Raw genomic sequence first — 19,192 nt, 5'->3', positions numbered from 1 at the left:
TGCATGCATACACACTATCGACCTTTACTCTCACACACAAGCAAAGGATATAATATGCTGTAACAGTTATACAGAACATGAGTTGCTGAGTATAATTTCAAAATTACCGAGAAGAATAATAATAGACATACTAAATCCCCATTTCAGTCATGGTGATAATTACAGGCTGAAATATAGGGATTAAATGTCCATTAGTATATCTGCTAGTATAGGCAACCTCTCTTGTTTCACTACCTTTTTATTCTTTGATCCCTAATCTTCTATTTTTTCCTTCCACTTGTAGTTTCAAAAACTATAAACATTTTCAAGCCTATAATTCTATACAATAAAAGGCTTTACTGATATGTAGCCTACAATAGGCTATCCAAGGTAGAGAAATTGGCAGCTGGAAAATCTCTTGTTACAATCTTTACAGATCATGTGATATAACAAACATGTAATTCCATACAGTAATGTGTATTGCTATGTTTTCTTGCTTGGCTTATCATACTGTTGATGTAGCTGTTCTAACTGACTCTTATGTTCTGAGTGAATCTTGTGCATCTAAAAAAGATTATAACAAGAAGCACTAAGTATCAATTCTAGGACACATTAGTTTAAGGTAATAAATCTCTCAGCACTGAAGATGGTTTAATTTAATAACATAACTACTTTAAGGACATGTGATTATCTATAGGTTCACAACAGTATGTGATGGCCATGCAAATATTAAGGATAATCTGCTACAGTTTATTTCAATGCAGCAATATTTATTATTTAGTAGTGACTGTACCTCTTGTAGTCTTGACTGAGTTCTCTCTTGTATCTTCAGAGTAATACCTTCCATCACTAAAGGAATAGAGTTTATCTATAATATTGACACAGTGTGTGTTCTATTAGAGCGGATTATGCTGGTACCTAAGTTGGATGTGGTACAGCAAATTATATTAAATCATTCCAACAAAAAGATCAAATACAGTGAGCACCCTAATAAGAGCTCAGGACATGGTCCCATTTGTATTAGTGTATACACATTTAGACCCCTGAAATCAGGACACCTCTTAATAGGGACACTTTAGCATGGTCCCAAGGTGTTCAGAGTGGAAAGGTCCCACTATACCATAATTAACAGGACTAAGTATAAAGAACTTTATTCATTGTTTATTGTAGATCAAACTAGCTAAATGGTAGCTATGTAGTAAAACTTTAACATGCATATTCAGCCTTGCCAAGATTTCACAGTTTATGATATACCCATTAATAGAGCAACCATTGGTAATTTTAGCAAATAAATACACAATGATGTATCAGCAATGTGTCACATAAAGTAATGGATGGCCTACAATTGGAGATAACAATCACAAGTTCTGTCTAACCATGCCTGTACTTAGGGCTGGGCAGTATTGAAAAATGACACAATATTCACTGTTTTTATAGAGTTGATAAAATTACACATTTAATTTGAATACTTTTTACTGTGACTGTGACATTAGAGTGTTTGATTGCTTTGTTAGAATATTTTCAGTGCCTAATCTGCAGCCATGGTTGATGATGACACGTGATGTGAACCATTCTGGGCTACAACAATATTCAAGGCAAGCATTCTGTGCTGAATATTGCAGTAATATCGAAGTTTTGTCAAAATTTGGATAATAGTAATATTGTTTTATTCGTAATGTTATTCTGAGTTACTACCAGCTCTAATTGTACTCTTTACAGTGGAACCTCTTAAAAAGAATATCTGCACTAAGAAAGGTCTCCAAATCTAACAAGGCTGACTCCATACATATTCATCTCTAAAATAGTTATTGCAAGCCAGAGAGGTTCCACTGTAATGACAGTTACTGGTTGTAGTATAAATGCATTTAAATCCACTACTGGTATTATATGGCTTAGGATGTATATATACTGTAGTACTGTTGTAACCCAGCTTGAGTGACTGCTTAACTAATGACCAGTAGCATATCTAGGAGTGGGCATACCAAAGATCGAAAGACTCTTACACAACAGTCAAATACTCTAATAGAGCAGTCATTATGTCTGTGTGAACAGTTTTGTAAATGTCTACAGTTACAACCTCTGACTGCTTATACTAAGTGTCCTCATTGTATCAACAATCACTATAGTTAATAAGTAGAGAAAATCTTACACCTATTGTTAATAATTTTACTAGCTTCTATTGTTGTAGGGGTATTCCAGACTCTGGGCTGTCTTTGGTACCAGGCAAAAACCTTGGCAACAAAAAAGTGGTACTACATAAGGGCCCCGCAACAGGCTGTAAATCTCGTAGGCCTTATCCAACCAGATAGTCTAGATACATCACTGTTAATAACACTATCGGTGTGATGTACCTAATGGAACTGGTTCATTATTCACTACTAATGCTTCATCCTTTACTTCATCTTCTCTAATTGTTTCTCCATCAAGTTGTCTCAACTTTGCCAATCTTGACATCAATCTTTGACTGTGAACCACACACCAAGATAATATTATATACATTGGTTGATAAAATAAACAATAGCATACTTAAATGACCACATAAAGTTGTCCATTGTGGACTGCAGTGTATGCCTTTATTTTGGGACCATGCAGTTGAAAGTGTCCATATTAGTAAGGTGTTTTGATTTCAGGAGCCTACGCGTAACATTGAACCTTGAACAAGTGTCCTGATTCATCCACTATTCAGGGTGTTGTTTTACTGTAGTTCAGGTCCCAAATGTTGGCTGAGTAATCATAAATTTTGTCAGTCACTCTTACAATTAAAATGAATATTTATTTTATTCTGTCAACTTCGCTGAAGACTTTAGACGGGAAGGGGGGGGGGGGGGGGGGGACATTTATGCAATTACAATTGATTAATTTGGTTCTTAAATTGTTCAATAGAGGTAATTTCTTTGACGTGATTAGGTAAGCTATTCTAGATGCTACAAGCATTAGGTCCGAATGAGTGCTGATAAGTGTCTGTTCTTGCAAATGAAACTAAAATGTTATTGGCGTGAGATCTTGTTGTGATGGTGGATTCTGCTATTGTTGTGGCATTATCACAAACATCCAACATCAACTACTACTTGTTAGGAACAAATCTCTGAGCTGGGCAAGGATTCCATGGAACACACCCTTTTGGAATAGCCTTAATATTAATTACTTGATGAGCAACTGACAGGTTTTTCTAATTTAAATTCAGTTAACCAAAACCAGTTATCAGTCAAAGAAATACTTATTGCAAACTCTCATAGTGGCAAAACATATCTCTACTGCAATCATTTGCCCAGCATCTTTATATGCAATAAACTACCTCTAATTTAGATGTTACAATTTGCTATGAAATATACTAGGTACAGTTAGCTAGACTGAAATTACAATAAACCATGCTCCAAAGTTCCCAGGGTTTTTACAAACTGGATCTACCCCTGCTGAGTCTATCACAAACCCGAGTAATAACCTAATATGTGTACGTATACCATCCTAGACTGGTTATCATCACACTGGAGAAACTTACCTATATCCATCAGTGTTGACACAAGGGTTACCAGCTAACATCAGGATCATCACACCAGTAGGAACTTGATCTACACAAACATAACATAATGAACTATAGAGCAGTGACACAAGCAGTAATGATGTATACAGATATATTTTGAGATGTTGTAATCTAATCCAAAACAGCCAAGCTGTAAAAAAAGAGTGCGGCCCTCAAAAAGGCTATGGTGAAAAAAGATGTGAAATCCAAGGTGGCGGCCAAGAAATGGCTGTGATGGTAGGTTAATGGTAAAAATTTTAATAACAACAATTCAGGTGAATTTTGTGTCGCTTGGTCTTGGTACAAAATTCACCTGAATTGTCATTATTAAATTTTTTACCATTAACCTACCATCACAGCCATTTCTTGGCCGCCACCTTGGATTTCACATCTTTTTTCACCATAGCCTTTTTGAGGGCGCCACTCCTTTTTCACAGCTTGGCTGTTTTGGATTAGATTTCACTTCCTTTTGTATTTGTATACCCCAAAGCCATATGGCCGGCTTTGGGGCTTTTTTAACCTATCTTTTTTTCTTTACCACAGGAAAAAGATGAAGTAGATTTTAATACTTTATAACTATTTCTGATTTTATCAGTAAATGTACAAATCACATATATAATACATATATTACTTTATTGCAGCTGATCTCTCTACTGGGTGACTTGAAATGTAACTGAAGTCTCTACAGGGTGATTTGCTTGTAGATGAACTCTCTACAGGATTCTCTCTACAGAGTGACTTGTTTCTAGCTGAACTCTCTGCAGGGTTATCTGTTTGTAGTTGAACTCTCTACGGGGTGGTTTGTTTGTAACTGAACTCTCTACAGGTGATTTGTTTGTAGCTGATCTCTCTACATGATGGTTTCTTTGTAGCTGAACTCTCTACAAGGTATCTTCTTCTAGCTGATCTCTCTACAGGGTGATTTGTTTCTAGCTGAATTCTCTACAGGGTGATTTGTTTGCAGCTGAACTCTCTACATGGTGGTTTCTTTGTAGCTGAACTCTCTACAAGATGACTTCTTTAGCTGAACTCTCTACAGGGTGATCTTTTCATAGCTGAACTCTCTACAAGGTAGTTGATCTCTCTACAGGGTAAATTGTTTGTAGCTGAACTCTCTACAGGATGATTTGTTTGTAGCTGATCTCTATACGGGTTACTTGTTTCTAGCTGATCTCTTGAATTCTCTTCGGGTGACTGCTCTATTAGGATGACTGCTCTATTAGAGTATCTCAATCTTGCACTTGCTACACCAAGTTGGATTTCGTGCTATAACTCTGTGGCTTTAAGTCTGATTCTTCTACACCATTGAAGAGCCTTTCTAAGATGATTACTACATCTGTACAGTGATTTTCAAAGCATTACTCCAAGTGGTTTTTGTGGTAGGCGTGGCAAGTAATCATTTTTATTTGCTAATCTCGATTGCATAATTGTTACACACTGTTGGTTTTTTCATTGTATCTTCGTGGTTTTAGCTCGATTTCTTTCAAACCACAAAAGGTTTGAGGTTCAATAGTTAACCTATTCACCCACCAATTCTCAGCTTCTTCCCGTGAGCAGTTTACCCTGTAGGCGTGACAACATATTGGTATTATTTTCATGAATAATCACTAATAACTCTTTGCCTGTTTATTGTATTCCAGCCAAACTTGGTACTAAGATGTACCTTTATACCCCTCTTCTGTGTGCCACATTTCAAGGCAATCGGATATGACGTTCGCATTTTATGGCAGTTTTTGTAAGATTACAAAAAGACGAAGAAAAAGAATTTTTAAAAAATGAAAAAACTAAGCCAATTTTTGAAGTCGCATATTTCGGGAACGCTTGAAACGATTTTACTCAAATTTGGTATGTGGAGTACTGAAGTTGGCGGGCATGTTCACAGCAAAATTCGTCTTGTTTTGTTAAGGCAGCACAGAGCTACGGAGGTGCAAAAATCATGTTTTCTTTCTTCCTGTCAATATACTCATGGTGTTGCGCGTCGGCTTCTTGAGCCGCACGACACACTACCGTGTGCCTTGATACATACCAAACGGTATTTTTGGTATCATAACTGAAATACCTCAATATATTGCAAATACTGATAGCAATTACAGGATACCATTGGGTATAAATGTAGTGAGAGCATTCCATTACTAAAAGATTAATTCTTAACTAGAGCTGGGCGGTATGAGATTTGCCAAAACCAGTATGGCATTACAGAAAATATCACAGTACAAATACATAATAACTATTGTATTTTTAATAATATCAACAAAAAAGAAACTTTCTCTTTTGGAAAGTGTGACAGAAAGTTGATGAAGCATCTTAAAATGACTTTAATGCAAGTAGAAAGTTTTCGCAGGAAATAACAGGATAATGTTCTGTCATCTAACTCTAGACTGTGTGGTAGTATTTTCTAAACTCATCCAGTACAGTAATGATATTATTAAAATACCTTCTCCTATGATACATACCAGTATATCACTAAGCTCTATTCATAACTTGACAATACTGTGGCTTTTCGGTGAAATATTTATATTCTAGTTTACATAACTCCTTGCTTTCATTACAGGTGCTAGTCTTGCATGGCCAGACCCTATTTTCTTGGGGTGGTGCTTATCGATTTCAATTATAAGCACCCAGTCGAAAAGGGGTCTGGTCCAGAATTAATATACAAAATTGTTTTTGCACCCCAAGCTAGAGTTCGGGGTGTTTAATCAACTTTCGTCATACATATACTTCCTGTTAAATTTCAAACCACGTACGTACACACCGGAAATGCCACAAATGATTGCTGGTAGTAGATGAGAGACACTGGGGCTGTTTGTCTAAGGTTGAAAAGGGCAGTGTCTTATCACCGCTACTGGCAATCGTTTGTGGAATTTCCAGTATGTACATGGCTTGAAATTTAAAATGAAAATTGACCCAAGCTCTAGCTCAGGGCATGTGTTGATTCTGGACCAGACCCGTTTTCAAGGAGGCACTTATAATTGAAAATCGATAAGTGTCGCCCTGAGAAAATAGGATCTGGCCACACAAGGCTATACAGGTGTGACATTGCCACCTTATATATACTGCACTGATTAGAATTATCAATATCGCCCACTACTAAATGTATACAGAGCTTGAATGAAATTTCCTTCAATGATGTTCGGATATTTTAATAAAATTGGTCAGGCTATTTGGTATGTTTACAACATTGATTCCAATAAAACCTATATCCCTTGTTGAAAACACTCTAATAGAGCACACATAAGATTTACTACCTTCCTCCAGTTGATCTACTTGATTATAAGAGAGATCCAGGAACTGTAGTAATGTCAAACAGAGAAGGTTCTCCATCTTCTTGATCTTGTTATTACTGATTGTTAAAAACCTGTACACCATGACAAAACTATGCTAAAGAAATGAAGAGAATACCCTACCAAATATAAAATCTATTAAGGCTGCAGCACATGTTGCTGTCAGACCTTCAGTGCTGATCACTGTAAAGTGCTAATAATAAACAATAAATAATAATAATATTCACGCCAAAACAGCCAAGCTACACTTACTCTACAAAAGTGTACATGTGACATGTGCAGTAAACATAGTGTGGTTTTTAACTGAAACATTACAACAGTTAATAGACAAACCCTGTAATCCAAATATAGTCACATTATTTGTACTTTAAGTGCAGTACCTCTATCTGCTGCTACCCACTGTATCACACCACAGCACACTACATACCTTAGGTTGGTAAGTGTTTCAAGATTTTCCAGTTTTGAGATTAAATTCTAAAATGTTAATACGCCATGTTAAATGTGTAGAAAGAGTGTTTGGCAAGTTTGAAGAGTTTGACACATGTGTAAAGTTTAAACCTAATACAATCTATGTACATACATACAAATGTACTTTATAAAACAAACTCAGAAAATTTTGTTTTGAAACCCTATAGCAAATTTATCAAGGCTTATTCTCTGCCATACTTTAATACTACGCAGAAATAGAAACTAGTGAACAAGTAGTCCGGCATAATTAAACCTTTTATTATACTTTTTTAGAGGCAGAGGAGCTTAAAGGGTTCAGTCATGCTAAGGATATTGGGCACATGGAAAACTCATGCCCTAAGAATTAAATATGTGAAAGAAATTTTTGAGAAGCATCATGTGTACAATACTGAAATTTGCAAATCGTGTAATGCCCACATGGGATGTGAGCATAAACGTAACATAGACTTGATCATTACCGCCAGAGACTGAGTTTACATCACACTAACTGCTATGCTACACAGTCACACGCTACACCACGCTTTTCGAACAGAAATGTAAATGTCAGTACATTCAACATGACTGCTTTATTAGAGCATGTGACTATGTTATTGGAGTATCTCAATCTTGCAATCAAAACCGCTTAAGAGCACAGAATGCTCACCAGTAATGTTAGGAGCTTACATCACTACTGTTGTATAACTCCTGGAGGTCCACAATCTGATACTGCTAGTACAGTGTTGTAAAGAGCAAATGCAAGTAATGCAAAAGAGTTGTATAAAAGCTGCAGAATTTGCAGTCTAAAGCACCAATCCTATACAAGATCTGTGTCCAACAAACGTGGGTGTCCATCTAAGATCACAACTAAAATGGGTCAATAGAAAAGGCCAATTTTAGGTGCAAAGCAATTAGTCTTGAATGCAGGTAGACCGCTTATTATTTCTTTTATGTGTATGTGTGTGTGTGTGTGTGTGTGTGTGTGTGTGTGTGTGTGTGTGTGTGTGTGCGCGCGCGCGCGCGCGTGTGTGCATGCATGTGTGTGTGGGTAGGGACAAAACAAAAAGGTGGTCTGGCTATATGATACTAGTTATTTTTCTAACTTATATCAAATGTAAGTAAACAGTACAGAAATGTGTGGCAAAAATAATGTGTCAATGCTAAGACAAACGATCAAAGCAAAATTCAATCTTGACATTTAGAGTCACATATCATAACACTGTGGATATAGAACAGTTGCATGTGGTAACTTTGACAGTGGCAAACACAAATTAAAACTGATTGTTAAGGGTCAGCATACGAGTACCGCCAACATTGGTTATGAAGGGAAACAAAAACATGATCTCTTTGATGTTAGTAAGGAGGTGGGATTTCTTTGTTGCTTTGTACAACACACTAAGTTTTGCACAACTCATTTTATGCAATGCATGACTGATGAGATATAAATACAGTAAATAATTACTAATACTATATAGTCGCCTACCTGCTGCAGATAGAGGTTGGTGATGGGCCCTAAACAGTCAAGGTTGTCAATGGCGGTAAGTGACTCGCGGTCCAAACGAATGTGTGTAAGCTTGAGCACTCTAGCAGCCCTGTAACGTTGGTATTAGACTACTGTATTAGTACTAAGAACACTTACAGCTCATCGTGAGTTTCTGTCTCTTCTACATACGGCAAGTTTCGTTTACAGATTAGAGAAAACGAGATCATATCAAGAAAAGTGATCGGGTCGTTGTCTTGTTGTATAATAAACTTATTATAATAAGCGCCTATATAAATATTTCTACCTATTGCTACGCTACTAACGCTAACAACAAGATAATGAATTTTATTTGTTCTGTTTGTCGTGGACGACTCAAGTCACTATTTTCACCGTGTTCGCTTTCAGGCCTTGACGTGAGATGGTAAGAGAATGGTTTGTTGGTAAACTCGATCCACGATTCTTATAACTCCAGGAGTGGAGGACAGGTAATTTCGAGACGGTACCTAGGATTATTCTGTGACAAGAGAAAACGTTATTCTCAACAGAAAGTGTTCGGGTATGTTCAAATTCATGTTGACGTCATTTGTATGTCTCGTGATCTATCACCATATCAATCCACCAAATGTTATTTACACCAAGCATCAAATGTTCTGCCACTGAGTTTAGCTGTTAATATTTTGTAGAACATGACACAAACAATGAAGTCTGAGGCTCCTTGTTTATCACCAAAGTTTGATTGTCGTTGGGTCACATAAACTCATCCCTGCCTACATCATCATTTTCCTAGCCACATCAATATTTTTTGGACCATTGGGTGACAGAATGCACTCTTTAGCCTCCTCACAGGTCCCTAGTGGGTTAGCATTTGATAAGAAACATCTTGAGTTAGTAGACAGACCACGAAAATTACATTCTGAGTAATACGATCTATTTTATTTCCTGTAATTGCTATTTTGAGTATTGGTGGGATGAGAAACTAATAGTCTTGTGTATCATACAGTACTGTATAGTAGGGATCATGGGCTTCCTTGCCCAATAATATCACCTCAAAATCAGCCTCACTTTTCCTTCAAAACAGCTTGATGGTAGTGTAACCAAGTCCAAGAATGCCTTCAGAGTGACCCAAAATCCTTCCAACATGTTTCTGTAGAATTTTATATTTCCTATTTTCTACTAACTAACTGATGCCTCCAGTCATGCATAACTTGACTATGGTTAACACTATGGGCTTGATTTCTTCACTGTTCAATGTTGCTTCATCCCAAGATGTGCCTTTTTGCTAACTGGAGCAGCTACAGTGCATGCATCATGGACTTCTCCTTTGTGTCCAGACATTTCTTTCTCCAGTAGATGACCTCCCTTTTTTCATTACTTTCTATTTCTGTATTTCTACTCAAATATAAAATTTCAAATTTTTCCTTATACTTGTTAAACAGCTAAAGCTACCAAAGACCATCCAATAGCTGTACTCAATTATATTTTACCAGCCTTGCTTGAGCAGTAAGATACATTACTTTGCTGTAAATGATAATTATTGTTTACTGATGCTTTATCGGCCTTGAGACTAGCTACCGTGAGTTTCTCAATATTGAAAAAAGTTCTCACATGACCCAAGTACAGAATAATGAAAGCCAAGGTGAAGGGCTGAAAGTCACACAGACCAAGTAATCAAGTTTGCTACATTTTACTAGGTCATTGATTTCCCGAGACATAAATAATTCTTAATATACCCAGTTGCATGAGTGTTGCTTTAAACTAGGCACAGTGTGGTGTTTAATTGAAACACTAGGCTAAATTTTACCATTAGCTACTAACATAATGCACTATAAGAGTAGCAACATGGCTGTCTGATGTCATGATGAGACAACTCTTCTGTCAGCCCTTCTAATTTTATACCAAGGTGACCTACTCTAGTGAGGAGCTAGATGTTTATTCTTGCCATATTGCAATCCATATGTGCTACACTGCAACCCTTCACTCATTAGTACCAGAAATCATATTGGATCAGTAAATATCTTGGGTGGCGTAAAGTTGTATCATGTAGTGCGGCAACAAGTGTCAGATTTTATGTTTCCAACATTATTTAGAGTTTATTATATACTGCTGTGGAATTAATTAACTATAATTTAAAAACATGTCTGGTGTGGTAGAGAAGCATATGCAGTTGTTGAGTTTGCAGGGTATGGTAGTTGGGAACTAATAAATGAGAACTGAGATGTTATTTGAAAACAACTAAAATTTTGGCTATAGCAAAATTGTATATAATTGCTGTAGTTATTGAATTTCTGTGTGTCCGAACCTGTGGTTTAATACTTAGAAGGTACAGAGGGAAAAGTTCTTGTACGTTAGACTCCATGTAGATTTTAGAGAATCTGGTAATTGTAAGAGAGGGTTTCAAAATGTGCTTGTCAAGCTGATTTACAACATGGTTATTATTTGCAATGCAGTATTAATTTTATTTGCCTATATAGTAAAGCTCAAATAAATGTATTGAGGCTCGTCTTGCTGTTCTTGCTAATACCACAGCTATTGCTATTAGACTAACAACAAGGATCAAACCTATTTAGAAGTTATTCGTGTGGACAGCAACATTTATATATGAACTTAATTTCGTTTCTGATGCTATTGGTATTGCACATCTTAGCATACAGTAAGTTCTATAGACATGGAGTAAGCACTCAAGCACCTTGTAAGCAATATAATTGCACATGTTTTGAAGCTGTTACATTTTAGGAGCATTGTGCTTATGCTGGTCCTTTAGACTTTTAATGAAGTGCTTGAGGGCATTACAATGCACACTAGTTGACAGATCTGTTATTGTCATTCCAAAGGATTCAAATTAATGGTTGTATTTATGTTATTATTTTAATGCAAACTTTAAGGAAAATTATAGTTTTATGGTTTTAAACATTTTTCAAGTACTTCATTTTGTACTTGAAACATCAAATCTTATTAACTATTTGTGCTTGTGCTTAAGCCCTTTTGTACTCGAGGAAGTGTTTCATAATTTGAATTAAGTGCTTTGATACCTACTGAAGAATCACAGGAAGAGAGCCCACTGCATCACTTAACTTAATTGAAAATTGCTTTTTACTTCAATTAGGAAGTGCTCTGTAATACAAAGTGAAATACCATGTGGTGCGGTACAGTATTAGTGAGAATGATGAAGCAGCCAGTTCTCTTCAGTCACTCAGCTCAGCTTACTTGTGGTGTTGTGTACTATCACTGAACAACAAACAACAGATGTGTACCCATATGGCTGTCACATGGGTGTCAGCTCAGAACCAATAAAATTCAAAAAAAGATTTTTATAGCTACCTGTTTGTAGAGACCACTGGCACCCTCCCGAAATACCAGAAAATGATGTTGTATGGTTTGGTCCCATGTTTATATGGCTTCTTGGCTGTTGGTGTGCTTAGAGTGTTTGTGTTTGTCACCATGTTTGGATTGGAAATTATTGTTGCTAGCACACACACACACACACACACACACACACACACACACACACACACACACACACACACACACACACACACACACACACACACACACACACACACACACACACACACACACACACACACACACACACACACTATACGTCCATGCACACACCCACCCCTCCCACACACACACACACACACACCAGGAGTAAAGTACAGCCTGTGGAAGCCTTGCAAAACACAGCTATTGTCACCCAGCAAACCAGCAGTGGAATGCCTGTGCACTACTAAAACACTTTAGTCTGCACAGACAAATCCACTGCAGGTGGACTGCCCAGGTTTCACAGATAGGGGCCCAAAACTCCACAACAAGTTGATCTCAACATCACTAAGCGAGACAATGCATTTGTTTCCCCCAATTGACACCAGGCCACCAGATCCCCAGAATGGAGTACTGTTTCTTGCTCAAGGAAACAAAAACTGGGTATTGTGGAGCATTGAATTCAGAGCCTTGCGATTGCCATGCCGGTACTCTAACCACTTTGTTGTGCTGCCTCACAACATATACACAAAGAGACAGGATCTTGCAGCTGTGAATAAATGCTTTGGGCATCAAATTATTGTATTGTCTGTAAACTACATGTACATTATATGTGGACTAATGAGGATATCATCTCTGTAGATTGTCCTAGAAAGTCAAGACAAGTTGGTAATCACATGTTCCGAAGGTGTTCATATCATGATTCTTGTAATGGTTTGCAACCTAATGTGGTGCCAAGCAAATTATATAGTCACTTGTATATAGATACTCATGTATGTAGCACTTGCTTCTCATTGTGTTGGGGTGGTTGAAAGAAGGTGTGTGAGGATTTTGGTATGCAAATTGTGTGTATGTACTAAATCAACATTAGAGCACTTTGAGTTGGTACTAAAGTGTTGGGATTAGGTAGGTCAAACACTTGTTTAATTTATCAGTCTTCCTCTTCAACCATTGTGGTGGGAGTTTTTGTGAAAACTAGAGTTTTGCATTAGGGCAATGGTGCTTTTTCATGCATGAATTTTGGAAGTTTATTCTAATGCCCACAACATAAACTTGAAAAATCATTACCATTTTTGGTGCCATGTAGACCCAGCCGTGGCAGCCTAACCTGTCATGCATCTCAGCTGTTTGTGCTATGGTGGGCTGTTTTAGTACATAAGAAATCTCACCTTTGAACTTTGACTTAAACTGAATGGTACCTGTTAATAGCAACTAAATTAGGTGTCATCTAGGTTGCTTTTTACAAGAACTTGTATATAGCTCTGTTTAGAGGAGTACAGTACTAGTGGAAGCTATCGTAATGGCCACCTGTATAGAAAGATCACCTCTCTTAAAAGACGTACTTCAAATTCTCCCAACTGAAGAATTTGTACACTAATCCCCCTGTCTAAAGCAGCCACCTGCCTACTGAGGTCAAGAAATTTTGGCCCAAAGGTAACTGGCTTTGACAGGTTCCACTATACGTCCATATTACTATCATCTCACCCCCTGGACTATCTCAAGAGAAGCCTTCAAGGTGAATATGTGCCATAAATTGTAAGGCACTTGATGTTTTCTGTTCAATAATACATACAAAAGTAGCCAATGTGCTAATAGTAAGTATTTGAAACATGCCTACTTGCTTGATTGTCACAAGGGGCTTGTACAGTTATTGTTTCACAACTGATAACCAACATCCCTATACTATGGAGCCTCTTTATTATGGACACTCTGGGATCAACCTGCTACAGATATAGGTAAAAACCATTTGGAGCCAGATTTGTTGAGACCTAATTGTTTGTCCTTGTGAAGGTCGTTTTTGGGGTTTCCATGGGGTACATATGATTAGACGTATCCATTCTCTTAGGTACAGAGTGGAGCAAGTGTACAGTGTGGTATATCATATTGGACGATATAAGGAGTTTCTTCCATGGTGTATCGACTCCGTAGTCACAAAGGAAACAGAAAATGTGTTACATGCCAAACTGGAGGTGGGATTTCCCCCACTCAAGGAATCCTACACGTCGGTCGTAACAGTGAAACCAAACAAATCAATTCACGTAAGTAATCAGTATTGTAGCACCAGTTTCAAAGCCCTTACTACTTGCTTTGTACTAAGAAAGGAAATTGATATATGAGGAACAAGTGTTGCGTGGGTTATAGGATAATCTCATTCATATTCATTGGTTATGTTACTACTTATAGTACACTTTACAGTGTATAAATTTGGTTGAATAACTAATAACTACTTACTTAAGTTACTAATTACATCCATGGAAACGTTGAGTAATTGTTGCCAACTTCCTCGTCATAGACATGCACAGTCGTACGACTGTTAAAACAGAAATGAAAGATATAACTGTGTATGATTTGAAGTGGTTGAGTTTAAGAAACCCTTTTATGTTACGTTGACCTGTAAAGTGATAACTGACACATTTATAAGTCGGTATATCTATTTCTCCTATCTACCCTAGTCCGATTTCACCTTGTCATTAGGTACAGTAAAACTCCATCAAAGGTGGCCACTTTCAAAACACCAACTATGGCCTCAGTACTGAGGTGATTTTATTAATGAGATAATGAAGACCACCTTAGAACACTATTAACACTGACCACTGTGATGAGGTGGTCTTATTGAAAGTGTCCACTAAGTGAGGCTTCGCTTAATAAGATTAACAAGCTAAAGTGGGCTCTATTAATTTTTATTAAAAAATAGTAAATAGTAGTAACATGGGCGGCATAAGGGTAACCTGTGTAATGTGGCCAGTTGCTCTATGAATTTTAGTGTGATAATTAACCCACAGAAAACTTGGCTTCTCTAAAATTTACCCTATTTCGTGCCAAAACTTGTGTATAGTCAATTGTCCAACCTGTGTGGTCATTTTTTTACAGTACAGGTGTGAGTAGTGTTCATATGTGTACAGTCACTGTTGTACAGTTTGAATAAAAGGGGAGAAAAGAAATTTTGCACTCACCAAAAATTTTATTGCCCATGTTTAAAAGAGGTAACTTTCTACAACCACCCACATAATTGCAGTAAGGAAAGACAAGACGAATGGAACAGTAGGATTGAAATTCAAATAGATTTCCTGGTACAGTATTTATTGATTTACATGTCACATGATAAGTTTGTGTGATGATGGATACATGTACAGTACTAGAAATAGTAGTTAGTCGATGGTTATTTTCTGACTAAGTTTAGCATCCAACCAATCAACATCCATTATAATCTACTACTGAGCTTTAATGAACAGGACATTATTACTATGGCTCATAATTCCAATTTGGTTGGTGATTATTTCTGGTACCACAGTTTATGATGCTCATGCACAATATTGATTTGATGATGTTGTCTCTCATGTAGTCCATCTCCCATGATGGATGGCTGTTTGAACACTTGGAGAACGTGTGGGAGTTCCAACCTGGTCCCACTAGTAACAGCTGTATTGTTTATTGTGGGGTAAGTGTGTGTGTGTGTGTGGGTTTACGTGTGTGTGTGCATACGTGAGTGTGTGGGGAAGCAAATACTCAACTGTCCATGTCTCATATAGCAGTTGAAGGTCCAGGTGGAACTTTGGGTGCCCACACCTTCAACTGTGAGACATGTTACAGCCTCCTGCGGGTTACTAGTCCTGCCCCAGGAGGGCATGCCTGCGCTGACTCATAGCACCTGAGTAACGCACAAGTGCCCCAGTGCTGGCCACTAGGCAGCGTGACCGCTTAGTGGCAGCTGAAGGCTTTGCTTTTGCGTGTGTGTACGTGTAATGAGTACAGTATGTATGTGCTTGTATGTGACCGTGCATGTGTACATGTAGATTCTTCTATCTGACATCTACCTGTCCACCTACCCACACACTACATATTGATGTTTCATTGTCCTGTTTTGTTGAGCTATAAGAACTCACTAAGGTAATTAGAGTTTAACACTACACTTGTGGACATTTTACTTCAATTCACCCACATCCTTATTTTAGTTACCATGTTCTTGCAACATTCCCCTCCACCTACCACATACAATATAATCCATGTTATACAGGATGTGTAGCCCCCATGTAATAATTTCTTACTGGTAATTAGAGTGCAAGACCACAATGGGTATTTTAGAACTTCTTTCAGCCAATCATTTATACTGACCATTCAGGCAAGACTGAATAGGAATCATGTACATATGACATTTGTGTGCTTCTTCTGCAATTACAAACTAAACTATACCAATGTTTACCATTTATGGATGAAATGGCTTGTTTCTTAGTGGTGTTTGTAACTGTAAACAATTCAGTTGTCTATGCAAAATTATTTTCCTATAAACTGATTTCTTTTCATTAAAAATTAAGACCTAGGATTTCATACAAGTTAAAATGGATTGCATTCTAAGTATGTACGAGCTCTGAAACTTACTCTGGAGGTGTGCATTTTCTATATATTTGCTGGTACAGTTACACAGCTTGACTGTCATAGGGACATACCTGGCACTTTGAAAGAGGACAATTCATAGCTAAAAACCTTGAAAAACGTTGGTCATAAGAGGTTTCATTATTAACTTACTTTATAACAAGATTTTGTCTGAGTGTAGAGAGTCTTTGAACTCTACTGCTAATATGGCACTGTGTTGTAGGAAATGGTTGTCATTTGGCCTTTGACGTTTCCTGTTTTTTGTTTCTTTTTGATGCCACACAATTTGCTGTGTTTGGTTTGCTTACATGACCAGCTCATTAGTGTTGTACCACATTGCTCACACACCTGTTACAAGTTTAGTCTCTGTTGCTCAACTTTAAGTGGGTGAAGCCTTCCCCAGATAAGGTAGGTAACCACCATATTATCCTAGCACTTATAAACACATTCTTCACTCAGCATTACCCAAGTCTTTTTTTTTTTTGCTGTTAATATAAATGCTGTTTTAGGTAGAATTTGAGTTTCGGTCTCATTTGCATTCACAATTGGCACTTCTGTGTTACGACGAAATCGTGAAGCAGATGACAGCTGCATTTGAGAAACGTTGTATTCAGCTCTATGGTAAAAGTAACCTCCCAAAAGATGCCACAAAATATATTGAAGCAGACATGAAGACCTGAGGAACCCATACCTTACAATAAACACTACACTACTAAGACCAAATATTGTTTTTATTGAATTCAAATTTTTACATTAAGAATTATTCATTGCACATTAGATTCTATTTTTTTCTGATTGCAAATATGAACAAGTACAAAAACAAACACATCATACCAGTGAATTATAACTGCATATATACAATCTCATGCCTAACTGTGTTACTATAAATACATGGAAAAAGCTGATGTAAAAAAATCAAAATGGAGACCAGCACCATTTTCTTGTCATTGATCAACCAACATACAGTGATTAAGTGAATATACAAAAGTTGCAAAGTTAATTTCTACATATTTTTTTTGTACAAAAATGAAATACTTGTGTCTTCAATTGCAATACACCTAGTCCTCCCACCATCATTAGTGTAAGGTGTGTCCAGGGAAGTGAGTGATTGAGCTAGGAGGGGATGGGTAGTTATTGGTTAATGGAGGAGGGTAGCCTTGAGGATTGTGCAGCCCGTGAGGGTGGTGGATTCCAGATGTTGCAAATGATAGTCCTGGATTGTTAGGGTAACTGGGCAGGCTGGAGATCTGTGGTGGTTGTGATGCAGTTGGTGATGCTGCAAATGGACTGGTGGATTGAGGGTGTAGTGGGCCTTGAGCAGACGGTGTAAACACGGGACTGTGTTCTACTGGTGAGGTAGATGACCACGACTCCGTTCTTGACTCCTGCTTGATAGACACTGGGGTACTACTAAGGCTGGTGGTCGATGATCGAGGCGAAGTTGTGGAAGAGTTAGTATTAGCGGTCCCGCCAGTCGGGCTGTTGCTGTCTCCAGGGTCTTTAGCTTTTTCAGCTTTACGCCACTTAGCTCTGCGATTCTGAAACCACACCTGTAGAGACAAGGACCATTCACGCTGTAATCTTATACAATCACGGTTAATTAACACTAATAAACTTTGCACAGATGTTTTAGCTATGAATTATATTAGTAACACATAGTTATCGCCTTACCTGTACTCTAGCTTCGGTCAAGTTGATTTTCATGGCCAACTCCTCACGCATGAATACATCAGGGTAGCGAGTCTTTTCAAAAGCTGCTTCCAATTCCTCTAGCTGTTGTGCAGTGAAGTTAGTCCGATGTCTTCTCTGCTTGCCCCTGCGGTATATTTCGCTTGCAGACGGAGGTCTCAGTGGATTAATAGCTGACCTCATTCCTGCTGGCTGCTGGATGAAGACGCTTGGAGGATGCGAGTTAGCATTGGTCTGGAAGCTCTGCATCCCTGCTGGCGTTACGGCTGCTGGACCTAAGGGGACAAATTGCGAGGCCCATACAGCTGGCATAAAATCATGTGTTAACGCGACAGACATTACTATCGAGTAAACTGAGCTATAAATTCAACTAACAAAATGAATGAACGTACTGAATGCAGTTCTGGAAGCCTACAGCCTTTAAGTAGCTAGCTTGAAGCCCTCGTATACTACAATCATGGTAAATTACGGTAATTAGCACCATTAAGTCATCATGCTCACGCTACCACATAATTAGTTTTCGACAACATACAATATTAAATTAGTGTGATTATGTGTACAAATAAGCGGACCACCAATCGTATTATTATATATAAGGTTTATAATGCTTACCGAAGTGTATTAGCTGTGGGGTGGGCGCCATTACGATCGTCGATGTACATGAAGGGAAGGCCGTAGAACACAGAGATGGCTGCGATGGCATAGATGCAACTTGAGTAGGTAGCGATGGCCTTGAATGCTCCGGCGATTGGAGGGAGTCGTAAAGTGGAGGACTTCGCTGCTCGAGTGTTCCAAACGAGTAGATTGGAGCCCCATGTAGTGGCTGCATCGTTCACTTTTCGCTTTCTGACGCTGATACGATCTATTCGCTATAGCGTGGACAATTATAAGCTACTTCCGAAGAATGTACCTGGCTTCGTATTTCCGCAACTACAAGAGGAA

General features: G+C 37.9%; 3 protein-coding genes across 5 annotated transcripts; 1 reads left to right on the top strand and 2 right to left on the bottom strand.

The window, feature by feature from the left end:
* Positions 1-378: 378 nt before the first annotated feature.
* LOC136248871 (leucine-rich repeat-containing protein 46-like) lies at positions 379-8,998 on the bottom strand. The gene is made up of 8 exons (XM_066040695.1): positions 8,864-8,998; positions 8,708-8,816; positions 7,208-7,254; positions 6,745-6,854; positions 3,479-3,548; positions 2,331-2,443; positions 773-828; positions 379-543 (listed from the first exon to the last, which is right to left on the bottom strand). The coding sequence occupies exons 1-8, from the start codon at positions 8,932-8,934 to the stop codon at positions 463-465; spliced, it is 657 nt and encodes a 218-aa protein (XP_065896767.1). The 5' UTR covers positions 8,935-8,998; the 3' UTR covers positions 379-462.
* Positions 8,999-17,338, top strand: LOC136248873 (coenzyme Q-binding protein COQ10 homolog, mitochondrial-like). 2 transcript variants are annotated; one of them, XM_066040696.1, is made up of 5 exons: positions 8,999-9,128; positions 9,180-9,263; positions 14,037-14,229; positions 15,534-15,629; positions 17,071-17,338. In XM_066040696.1, the coding sequence occupies exons 1-5, from the start codon at positions 9,046-9,048 to the stop codon at positions 17,239-17,241; spliced, it is 627 nt and encodes a 208-aa protein (XP_065896768.1). In that variant the 5' UTR covers positions 8,999-9,045; the 3' UTR covers positions 17,242-17,338. The 2 variants fall into 2 exon arrangements, with proteins under 2 accessions (XP_065896768.1, XP_065896769.1); XM_066040697.1 differs by lacking the exons at positions 8,999-9,128; positions 9,180-9,263 and adding an exon at positions 10,137-13,926.
* LOC136248870 (paired box protein Pax-6-like) lies at positions 17,285-19,134 on the bottom strand. Of its 2 annotated transcripts, XM_066040694.1 has the most exons (4): positions 18,863-19,134; positions 18,429-18,525; positions 18,233-18,377; positions 17,285-18,111 (listed from the first exon to the last, which is right to left on the bottom strand). In XM_066040694.1, the coding sequence occupies exons 1-4, from the start codon at positions 19,077-19,079 to the stop codon at positions 17,638-17,640; spliced, it is 933 nt and encodes a 310-aa protein (XP_065896766.1). In that variant the 5' UTR covers positions 19,080-19,134; the 3' UTR covers positions 17,285-17,637. The 2 variants fall into 2 exon arrangements, with proteins under 2 accessions (XP_065896766.1, XP_065896765.1); XM_066040693.1 differs by having other exon boundaries at positions 17,286-18,111; positions 18,233-18,525; positions 18,863-19,133.
* Positions 19,135-19,192: the final 58 nt, after the last annotated feature.

The sequence above is a fragment of the Dysidea avara genome, chromosome 3 (assembly GCF_963678975.1).
Source record: "Dysidea avara chromosome 3, odDysAvar1.4, whole genome shotgun sequence".
NCBI lineage: Eukaryota > Metazoa > Porifera > Demospongiae > Dictyoceratida > Dysideidae > Dysidea > Dysidea avara.
Note: the sequence above shows the minus strand (reverse complement) of the source record. Positions and strands in the feature narration are given on the sequence as shown.